At 44.9% G+C, this 11775-nt stretch overlaps 1 protein-coding gene across 2 annotated transcripts in view; it reads left to right on the top strand.

Annotated features, from left to right (window-relative positions):
• The first annotated feature begins 11 nt into the window (after positions 1-11).
• TMEM260 (transmembrane protein 260) overlaps positions 12-11775 on the top strand; it is a 34017-nt gene continuing 22253 nt past the window's right edge. The window contains exons 1-2 of one of the 2 annotated variants that reach the window (XM_017738914.1): positions 12-2958; positions 4961-4992. In XM_017738914.1, coding sequence (XP_017594403.1) covers positions 4982-4992 — 11 coding nt within the window. In that variant the 5' untranslated portion in view covers positions 12-2958; positions 4961-4981. Of the gene's footprint in view, positions 4993-11775 lie in introns of both variants that reach the window. The other variant, XM_017738913.1, reaches the window with a different exon arrangement.

Below are 11775 nucleotides of genomic sequence, written 5' to 3'. Positions count from 1 at the left end.
GCCCCGCCGCCCGTGGCTGCCGGTGCTTCGCCGTCAGCCTTCGGCGGGCGGGGTGGGGGGATGAGCCCTTAGGGACTGGTGCATTCCTGTCACCCCATGGGGTTGCTGTCACGCCATAGGAACTCGTGCATCAGTGTCACCGCTATAGGGTTGCTCACCCCGGAGGAGCTGGTGCACTGATGTCACCCCTGGAGGGTTGGTGTCACGCCATAGGGTTGTCGTCCCAGAGAGTTGCTCACTCCAGAGGGACCGGTGCATTGTTATCACCCCATAGGGTTGCTGTCATCCCATAGGGATGCTTATGCTGTAGAGATTGGTGCATTGCTGTCACCCTTGGAGGATTGCTGTCACCCTGTAGGGTTGTTGTTACCCCATAGGGTTGCTCACTCCAGAGGGGCTGGTGCATTGCTGTCACCCCATTAGGTTGGCGGTCATCCCATAGGAATGCTCATCCTATAGGGGCTGGTACTTCATTGTCACCCCATACGGTTGCTGTTACCCTATAGGGACTGGGGCATCAGTGTCCCTGCAGGGGGTTGCTGTCACCCCGTAAGGATGCTCGTCCTATAGGGACTGGTGTGTTGCTGTCACCCCCATATGATTGCTGTCACACCATAGGGTTTCTCCCCCTTAGGGATGGGTGCACTGCTGTCACCCCATAGGGCTGCTGCTCCCATTAAGTCCTCGTAGTCACTGATGCAGTACAGCCACTTTTGGGCTGCTCACCCCATTGGGGTTGGTGCATTTAAAGCTCTCTGTAGGGGCACTGGCCCCACGGGTGGGTGCAGCAGGGACACCCTGCATTGGGATGTGCACCCCTCGGGGCCAGGGCAAGTGCCCAGTGGGGTCAGCACAGCAAGGTCCCCCCTGGGGCTGGTGCCCTTGGGCCACCCCATAATAGTTTGCCTGTATTTGAGCCTTTCAGCAAAGGATTTAGCCGGGGGCCCTGGGGACAGCTGGTGACTTTAGGAGACAGATGTGCCATCCTGCCAGATGTGCTGTCACTGCTTGTGCCATCGCTTTCCCTGGCCTGTGCAGCAGGGAAATCTTTGGATCTGCCTGTCTGGAAGTGCAGCTTCCTGACAGTGTCAGACTCTGAATTTTTGTGTTTGGCACTGCTGATCCCACAGCTGGGACAAAGTTCTCCTGTTTGGTCCTGCTGTGCTTTTACTGGTTTCATCTGGTCTTGCTTAAAAAATACTTTGGTTCTGCGTGTGTGGTTTGGGGATAGGAGGGCTTGGATTTTCTTGGGAATGTGTTGGTAATTTTTTTGGCATGGAACAAGCATCCAGGACACTTGTCATCCCAGAGCAATGTTCAGTGGCTCTGTTTAACTCTGTGTCCTGGCCATCAGTGGTTTCAAGTCCAAGCTGTGCATGAAATTCCTTCTCAATAAATGGCCTTTTAATGAATGCATGTATTTTACAGGCTCAGGATGTGTGGAGAGAGACACTGGCCAGGCTGGATGTATCAATTAATATGTCGTGATTGATATATTTACAGTTGTTACCATTTTGTCTTTTATTATAATTTTTGCCCTTTTTTTGTCTTTGGAAAGCACCCTGTGCTCTGAGCTGTTCATGCTGCACAAAGCCTCAGGAACCTGGTTTTTAATTGTGCTTGAGCCTAGATTTTCCCTCTGGGATGCAACCATTAGCAGCCTTTGCAGAGAGGGATGCAGGTTCTCCTGATGATGTGATGGATGAATGCTGGGATTCACTTTCTGTTTGATGTGGATTATCCCAGTAGTCAGAGCGAGCAACCAAACAGCACATGGGTTCACCCCACTCTCCGTAGGTTATTGAGGTTGTTTTATCCCATTTTGGAAGCAGGAAGGGGGTTGGTCCTTGCTTAATTTCCAAAGGCATCCTGGTTCTTTGTGCACCCCTCCTCTGCCAGTAACTTTGGCCAGAGATATTGAGGACTCCAACTGGGGCTGTGCCACAAACAGGGGTGCAAGCAGAGAGAGGCCCCAGGAGTGGGGTCTGGGTGCTTTAACAGGCTCCCAGCAGCCCATGTTAGAGGGAATTCTGTTGGAGGGAATCTCTCAGGACAGTGTCCCCCGACCATCCCTGTGACCTCACTCCTTGTCTCTCCTTATTTATTTATATTTTTGAAATTTCTTCTAGATCTGCTGCCTGGCTTCCATGTGTTTACTGGCACTGTGCAGAGACAGGCTCATCCCTGCTGTCCCCTTGTGCCTGTCCCAGCCAGCATTGTGTCCCATCACATTGTGTCAGGACTTTTTTTGGCATTGTTCCCCTGGTTTCTCATGGCTTGAGCATGGAATGCTCCAGCTGGAGTCTCTGGAATGTCTGTGCATGGCTCTGCTCGAGGTGCTTGATTTGCCTGTGCCTGAGCATGGAGCTCAAACTTGTGCACCGAAAAACCTGAGACTACTTGTGTGGGTAAAGAGCTGCTTAAGGATTTGCTGTATCTGCTTTCAGGCAGGGAGCCTAGTATTTTATTTTATTTTTTAAGCTATCTGTATTTTTAATTGTTCCTGAAGTTTGCAGTGATCTGAAAGTGTCAGAGGCAGTCGGTATTTCCACTGCCAGCTTGCTTGTGTTGCTTAGTGTTAGAATAAAGAAATGAATGAGAGAATAACAGGGGGAGAATGAATTATACGTCAGAAACATCCACAGATGTTAAAACAGCTTAAAAAGGGATCAAATAAAGTTAAAAAAAAAGAAACCAGCCAAATGTTCCCTGTGATGTTTCAAACATCAGCTCTGAATGTTGCTGGGGATAAATCAGAGTTCAGGCAGCATTGGGCCTGTTGCCTGAACACCTTTGTGAGGGAGTCAGGTTGGGCAGTCAGAAACTTGTTTACATCAGGAGTCATAGAATATTCTGAGTTAAAAGGGACCCACGAGGATCACTGAGTCCAACTCCTGGCCCTGTGGAGTTGGAGGGAATGAACTCTTCAGTTGGAGCCAGTGTCTGAAGATGTCACAGGTCATTCTGTCTTACAAGAAATACATTAAAACCAAGTTTCTGGGTGCTGTAGTTCTTCCTCTGTGTGTTTTGTTATTTAATATTGGAGTTCCTCACTCCTCCAGCCCGTGGAGGCTGTAAGGGATGCTCAGGTGTGTGGGTGGGAGATGGAGAATTAACCTTCTCCAGAGCAGTGGGTGTTGTGTACTTATTTTGATTTTCCCAATGGAATTCAACAGGCCTGCAGCCTGGGAGCTTATATTTTGCAGGTCTTTTTGTTTTGTTTTTTTCCCTTAATTCTTACAAGGCAAAGTTGTGCTGGTGTATTTCAGAGCTTGGCAGTGGCCTCCACCAGTGTTTTATTTATATTATTTTTGCAGCTTCCTAGTTGATTTGTGGCTGTATTTCTTTGGGGTTATTCTTGCCCTTGATATGAATGTCACAGCAATGTGAATGAACTTTAATTTTTGCTGTTTTAGATGCACATATTTCTGTGTCCCAGAAGGGCTTTAGTGGAGGTGAATCCATGCCTGGCTTGGGAGCAGCATCCCTGGGATGTGATGGGTCATGGGCATCACCAGCTGCTGCACACTGGGGAACCCCCACAATGCCAAATTTAGGGTTTCCATTATTATCATCGTCCTTTGCTGCATGCAGGAGGATTGGTCCCTTCCCAGCCTCACCATGCCCTGGAAATGTTGGAGCTGCTGAACACTGAAGGGCTCAGAATTGGGATGTGTGGTTTTCTCATCGCATCTGCTGTTGGGGGGCTGCCTTGCAATAGGGTGAAATTTTCCTAAAATAAAAATAGCCACTGTTTGCAAGTGCAGGAAACTCCATATCTGAGAGATTTTGGTGCAGGAAGTGGCAGGTTTGGCCCCAGTCATTGCCAGGCCACAGCTCTAATTCTGTAGCAGTTGCCATGGGTTGACTTGCATCTTCCTTTTAAAATGCACCATTTACTGGTGGTGTCAGGATTTAAAGGTGCCATTTGTACAACCCCCCTCCTTTGCATGGCGTGGTGAGGACGTGATTGTACAGAAATTTAAAATATTGTTAATTTAGCTTTTAAAGCCGCTGGCTCCCTTTGTTTGAGTCTTTCCCATCTAATGATGGGACAAAGCTGCCACGACCTTGGCACTTGCAAAATTAGCAGGACCAGTAAAATTGGATTATGGAATTTGAGGGAAAGAAGGGAAACCAGCTGTAATTTTTAATTTTTGTTCATCCCTGAATGTGTTGTGCTTATTGAATATATTCAATGTATGTTCAGGAGTGGTTGCTGCAAAATGCTCCAGTGTCAAGTGCTCTAAAAATGCCAACTGTTCTGCTAACTGGGTCTTTGTGTGGCAGTTATTTGTCCTGGCATAAAATACAAACAAAATGCAAAATCTAAATGGTGTTTCTAATGGGAACTTGGTGCAGCATTCACTGACAGGTAAAGGAGTTACTTGTGAAGCAGAATTGCTTTAACATCAAGGGAGAGCAGCATTCCCAGATAAATGGATGCAGATTTGCACGATCAGTGATTTTATTTTTCCTCTTTAAAAACGGTAAAGCTCTGGTTTTGTGTTGGGGTTTTTTTTTGTTTTTGTTTTTGCTTTTTTTTGGTTCTTTTTTTTTTTTTGTGAGAAGCAACTGGGTTGTTGAACAGACAATGCAGCTTAGGCGTTGCAAACTGCAGTGCTTGAAAGTTATTGAGTCAGATGGTTTTAAATTAAAAATACACACACACAAACGTCTGCATTTTGAGTATCTCAGGCCATTCTTTGCCCGAGCCTACCTATATTTTCACTTATCTGTTCATAAAAGTCTCGCGAAAACATACAAAAGATATTTTGTGCAATGACATCAGAGGGAGAAAATATTCTTAGAAAATTTCATGCTGTTAAATCTCCACAGATTTACAGTTTTATCCAGTCAAATTAATGCAAAACCCCAATGCAAGCATTTGGATTTTGAAAACTTTGGAGGAGTGTCATTTCCTAATAGTAATTATTGGTTTTACATTATTTTTTCACAGGGGAGCTGATCACAGCCGCATATGAGCTTGGAGTAAGTATTAGTTTTATTGTTTAATCAATGCTCTCATTAACAGTTTTAGGAATTAAGGAAGTTTAATTAAGCATGGAGTAAAGTAGATTAATTTATTTTCAAACCACAGTTTTTACTAACTTATAAGTACAGCACGCGACAATTTACTTCAAGTTTTAAATCCAATTAAACTAAATTATAAAGCAAAGGCTTTACTGTATATACAGTAGCTGGCTTATTATCAACCCAAATTTTGTATAAGCTGGGGAGAATAAAATAAATCGGGTTAACAATTTTAATAAGTTTTATTATTTAATAAACTTTATTATGGTGCATGATCCCTTTAGGCAAGACCTTAGGACTGTCAGCGCAGTGGTAATCCGATAGCAGTGTGGTCTTTCAACTTGCTAACCAATAAAATAGTTGAGAAGCTGCTTTTTTAAAAAAAAAAAAAAAAAAAAAAAAACAACAGCCTTTTGAATGACCCTAATATACTGTGAACCCAAACAAGGAGCCCTTTAAGGCACGCTAATGGAACGTGGCACCTCCTTTTCCTCGCCGCCTCATTATTATGGGCGAGGCGTGGGGCCAGGTCCACGGAGGAGGAGGAGGAGGAGGAGGAGGAAGAAGAAGAAGAAGAAGAAGAAGAAGAGGAGGAGGAGGAGGAAAAGGAGGAAATCTTTGCGGGGCTGGGATGGGTACCGAGGGTGGCTCAGCGAGAGGAGTTGCCCACGTGCCTGCCCGGCGGCCCCCCCGCTTTCCGAGTCAATCTCCTCTGCGGCTTGGTGGGAGCAGCTGCCGCCTCTTTGCTTTTTTACACGGTTTTCAGGTAAAGTCCTCGGGGGTGCTTTTTCCTTGGCTTCGTGGTGCTTCCCCGGCGGCTCGGGACGTTCCCCCAGGCTCCCTCTGCTCCCCGCTGGCCTTCGGACCGGCGTTTCCACCCCCCCCTTCCCTAATTAGTTCCTCTGATTAACCTAACAGCAACTTAATCTGAATTTGACCTTCTTTCCCGCACAAAAGCCTCCCCCTCTTTATTTTTTCCCCTTTCTTTTCTGTTAAATAATAATAATAGCAATAATAAAAAGTGCGCCCTTTCCCTTGCCCAGCCGTGACAGGTTGTTCAGGCTCATTATCACAAATCACCGCTCGGTTTAACTAACCAGAACTAATGAAGTTTGTCGTTCTCGAAAGATGCAGATGGTCTGTTTAAATTAACAGGATGAGCTTCACCTATCGGGAAACCGTGAACTTGGTTTAATTGCAGCTCCCGGCGGAGGCGGATGGGCAGTTGCCTGCCCGTGGTACCCAAGGACCAGGGAGAGCATCCCTGCCTTTCCCTGGAGTGGCTCCGGGCTGGGGGGGATGTCCGGAGCCTTCTCTCCAGACCTCTAACCTTGGGAGGACCGGGAACAATCGGGATGCGCACATGGTCGTGGGGTTTTATTAACCCTGCTCGTCTTTGATGTGCAAGTTCTGGCTGCTCTTAACCTCAGCCTGACCCATATTTGAGAGGATTATGGCAACCCATATAAACAATTTCTGATGTTCTTTTGCAGGGAAAATAGGGCACGTTTTGAGGCTGCGAATGGTATCGGGGCGCTTCGGGATGAGACGGGGCGCTTCCTGACCGGGATTATTTTGACAGAAGCCCTTTTCTCCCACATGTTTCTGGGGCCACCCCTCAGGAAAACCTTCCAGGGAGTGAAAGCAGCCTAGAAATAAGAGCAGGAATAAATGGGGAGGTGGCAGGGGAGCAGATTCTGCAGAGCCTGAGAGCCCTGAGCTCACTTAAGCTTTGTTCCATGGGGTTCATCTGCCCAGGTGCATCTTCCTCTGCTGAAGAGGAGTTGCTTTTTGCACATCACCTTGCACATAGCATCAGCTCCAAAGCACACCTACTGGAACTGCTTGACTAGTTCCTGAGTATTTCTGTAGGCATTTAAAGTGATTGCTTTCACTGGTGGGTAATATATGTGATTAAGTCAGCGTTATTTAATTTAATATCCTGTATTTCACAGCCTATTTGGGGAGCTGGAAGTGGCGCTGCCCTCCCGTGCACAGCGCCCAGCGCAGCGTCAGAGTACAACTCCACTCTGAAAAACTCCTGCAAGGAGTTGCTAAAGGTTTTCGATATTGGGTTCTGATTTCTTTTTTAATGATGGTTATTCCCGTTATTTTAGTTACTGGGAAGATCTTCCCCAGTTTTTAGTTGGAACCACGGTGTGACAGTTCCTTGGGTGCCCGCTTTGTGCTTTGGAAATGATGCAATCGTTCCTTTCGAGAAATAGGGATACAGGAGAGAAATGACAGGCTAAATTTGAGAATTATTTTGGGAATTACTTTAGCGCTTCTGAAGGTTTAGGTGTTTTGTTGTTGTTTAATTGGATTTGGAAGACAGCGCTTCTGTCAAATTTAAAATTTGCACGAAGGAATGGAAGACCTGGAAGTGAGAGATGATAAAAAACTATTAGGGCTTACAGAAATTATTTCATAGATACTGGCAGGATCAATTATTTAGCCTAGCAGCAATTGATTTTTTTTTTTTTTTTTAAATAATTGTAAGGTCAGTTTTATTTCCAAATGACAGTGTTACATTTTTCCTTTCAAGCATCTTAAAACTGGTTTATTTTTTGTGATGTTCATTTGGCAAAAACAAAAAAAAATTGCTTTTTATTTACTTTTAAAAGCAAAAAAATTAGGAAGTGTTCACTGGCGCTGTCTGCTTGAAGCTGTAGCTGTCTGGGGGTGATGTGGTGTGTTTTAAACCGGGCTTGTCCGTCCTCACAGAGAGACTAAACGGGTCTATCAAATCCCCCCTTACTTTTGCGTTTAAATAAAATTATCTGATGGGGTGACCCCTACGAAGTACCAGCGGAAAAATCAGCACCTGCTCCTCTCGCTGTGCGAAACGTGGATGTTAATATGAAAATATGTAGATCTTAGGAGTACAAATAATTGATGAAGTACACATCCTTCGGGAGCAACACGGTTCAAGTGGCAAATCTGCCTGCTCAAACAATAGCCACCCTTCAGCGGGGAGGAAGCCATCTCTATGGAAATGGGGCTGACGCTGCCCTATTGATCGAGTGAAGAAGACATTATACAATGTCAGTTGGGTTGTTACAATTTCATTTGTCGTCTGACCTGAACTTAACCTCTAAAACCTTTCTTTTCTCCCCGCCAGCCAGGCAGGGTTGCTGTTTACCCTCGCACGGGGTTTGCCATGCCTCCCTCCCTCCCAGCATCCCCATACAGTAAATCTCTCCCTTTTTTTTTTTTTTTAATTAATTTCCCCATTGATTCTTTTTGTTTGAGTCATTTCCCGAAGTTTATTCCTCGGCAGGTTGGGACAATTTCATTGCTTAATGAAAAGAGTCGTGGTTCCCTCCGTGGTGTTTGGGATGTTGTGGCACGTGCGGGATTAGGGTGGAATTTATTCCTTGAGCAGATTTCTCCTTTGCCAGGTGATGGCTGGCGGGATGCTCCGCGCAGGCAGCGCTGGGGTCGAGAGGAAGCAGCCGCCGCATCGTGTCTGTTTGTTAATTTTATTATATTATAATATATGAAATTATTCATTTAATTACAGTATTTTTTTAAAGCCCTGGATTGTTCTTCTCGAAGCAAAATTATGTTGAAACACATTGGTGCAGAAAGCCCTTTTGTCAGTAATCCAGAGTATCGCTGAACGAGCCATTTGCTCCTTTGAGTTACTTCTCGAGTATGGATTTTTTCCCCCCCTCTGCACAGTCTTAATAAATTGCTTGTAATTATCGTAAAATGCCATTTACAAAGAGTTTTCTCGGACTGCTTGTAACTGAGGCAAATAATTCATCTTTGCTTTGAAGGAGGGGGGAGCTGCTTTATGTTTTTAGGACTCAGCGAGTGCGGCTGTAGGATTGTTTCTTTAAACAACTATTTATTTGTTTTACTGTGGGAGGCAAAGCATAGCAAGTTTACAAAGTAAACCAATTATCTTCTTATAATATGATTGCCAAAGTGTCATTTTCTGCACAGGGGATGCATTCTTTGTGTTCTCTGCTGCAAAGAGAAATAGGAAGCTTTCCCCTGCTCTAAGTGCATTTTTGTTTTTTCAGTGTATACCTTTCGTAGTTTGGCTGTTTTGGGGTTTCTAAATACACGAAGCTGTTTTATTGCAGGGGCAGTAGCAGAGTAGATGGTGTCATTATCCAAGTATTTGTAGGAAGTTTTTGCCAGTTTCATTCTGGCTGAGTTGGACACAGGGTTTTGAAAAGGGCAAAGATGTTGCATTAAATTAAGCAGTTCACATCTCTTTGGTTTGCAGTTGTGGGTGTCATATTGACTTTGGGACTAATACATTATACATCCATCTATTTTTATATGTTACATATTTTTTTTTATACATATATGTATTCCCTGCCCAATAAACCTTCCAAGCAACAAAGTGTGGATGTATATAAAACCCAGAGCCAACTCTTCTCCCACCGCCAACAAAAAGGAGAATTAGGCATGTTGGATAATGAAAGCATCAAAGTGATTCTATCATTTTGAAATCCTCGGGATGTTTTGGAAATGGCACCTGACCCTCTTGATGGCACTGAGCTTTCTGGCTCCCAGGATGTGTGTCCTGGAGCTCTCGTGGGAAGGTCTCTAAGGAGGACCAGGAGGATGGGTGACCTTCATGGCCATCCCAGAGGGACCTCATGGCTGATGCTCCCTTAAAACTGACCGGTGCTGGGGCAAGTTTGCTGCCCCTGATGAGTGAGGAAATGCTCCATGTCCCTGGAGTACATGAGTTTGCCAAAACGGGATTCATCCCCAAGCAGTTTGACCCCCTTTTTTTGTGGACATGGTTTGGGGAAGATGGAGGGATGAGAGAAGAGCCACTGCCCACTCAACCAGAGTGGGAAATTGAGAAATTGGGCTTGGGGGAAGGAGGAATCTCCTTACAGGGCATGTTTGGATTTTTCCAGATTACAGATTATCGTAGATTATCTCTATTGTGGCACAGCAGGAACGTCTTGGGGGTTTGGAAAGCAGCTGTGCTTAGTGAGAAGTAGTTACAAAGTTTTAGGAGGGAGAGAAGAAAGGAATGTACTCAGGTACTAATTTGCTTTTAGAAAATCTACCATGACCTCTGGCTAATTGATCACATATCAATTTTTATTTTTTTCCCACTTGTCCCCAGAATAAACTGGCGCTGAGTTCAGTCTGTTTGAAGATGCTGCCAAATCTGTTCATTTGCATTTGGCTCTAAAGTAGGCACACGAGGCTGCAGTAACTCTGCTTCATTTTGAAAAGGGGTGGGGGGGGGAAAGCAGGGCAAAAAAACTCTTTTTTTTTTTTTTTTAGAAGACTGAAGAGTCTTTTCTGACAGCTAGTCAGAGTTAGAATTAGTTCAAGGAAATGTTAATAATGCACTGCCTGGCTTAATCCCTTTGATATCACCAGGTATCCTCCTGTTCATGGGTTAATTGCTTTAAAAGCGGAGGCAATATTCTGAGCGGTGGGCCGCTTCACCTTTTCACAGCTGTTACCATTGAGTGACAACTAAATCCCATGTGTAAGATGAGGAAGAGCTCAATCTCCAATTGGGAGAAAATTTATGTAAACCGCAATCCCTTCAGAATGTGCGGAAGTCACAGACTTTCTTGATTTACTCTGCTTTTCCCAGAAAGCTCCATTGTTCCCTTCCCTAAGTCCCATCAACCCTTTGTAGCAGAATATCACAGCGGCGGCAGATAGCTTGAAATATATAAATGCTATCATAGCTCTGATTAATAGCGGCGCTTATGAGTCAAGTCTGATAACGGAGCAGCTCTCCACTCAATTTCAGATACCGCTAATGGAATCTGTCTCCTGCAATTGTAATGTGAGAAGGGCTAATTTGCCATGGAGCTTGGAGCTGTCACCAGCCGGGGATTGGGGGGTCAGATGGGAGCTGCCAGGTTTTTGCCCTGCAGCTTGTATCTCTCGCTTTGAATAGCGCAGCCCCCTGCCTGCCAGGGAGCTGATAGGCCGCCGGGGGGTTTATGCCACTTGTACAATAGCGAAGGGCTGCATGGGCTGACTTGGTAATTGTGAAGCCAGCTCATTTTTATTTTATTTTATATTTTATTCTATTTTTTTTTTTTTACTCAACTCCTTCCTTTCCCCCTCCTTCCTTTTTTTTCTTTTCTTTTTTTTTTTTTTTTTTTTTTTTTTCTGCGGCTGCATAATTTCTAGTAAGGGGTTTTAACAAATGTCAGATTAGGAAAAGTTTCTGCAATTACCAAAAAAAAAAAAAGCCAACTTTTAAAACATTTAAATAGCTCAAGTCAGCTCCTACTGCGGGTTGGGGTTTTTTGGCTGCTGGAAGCAGGTGCCGCTTATTACAGGAGCCTGGGATAAAGGTGTATCTATTTTCCAAGGATTGTGAATCAAATAATGGGTCGAACTAATACACCTTTTGCACTTGCAAAGACACCAGGAGAGAAGTTCTCATTTGTAATGGCTGGAAGCACAGTTTGTACAACTCAAGTGTGAGTATGGGGTGAGATTTCTTAAAGCAGTGCAGCCCTGTGTGCATTTTATGGATCTTCCATGAGCTGTTCCACTCGTTGAGCTGCTCTGGAAGAGCTTGGCATGGAGCTGTTTAATTTAAATACCCGACTTTCTTGGGAAGGGGTTCCTGCAGGCAGGCTCTGCTCCGATGGTGATGGACATCCTGGAGCATGTGAGATTTGAGGTTGGGATGTCTCATTCCTCACTCCCCTGACGAGTTGTCACGAGGGGCTCTTCCCATCCCTGGTGTCCAGACCCATGGTGGGTCCACTCAGGTCCTTG

This window comes from Corvus brachyrhynchos, unplaced genomic scaffold (genome assembly GCF_000691975.1).
Source record: "Corvus brachyrhynchos isolate BGI_N302 unplaced genomic scaffold, ASM69197v1 scaffold245, whole genome shotgun sequence".
In the NCBI taxonomy this organism is placed as follows: Eukaryota; Metazoa; Chordata; class Aves; order Passeriformes; family Corvidae; genus Corvus; species Corvus brachyrhynchos.
This window is presented reverse-complemented; position numbering and strand designations above follow the sequence as displayed.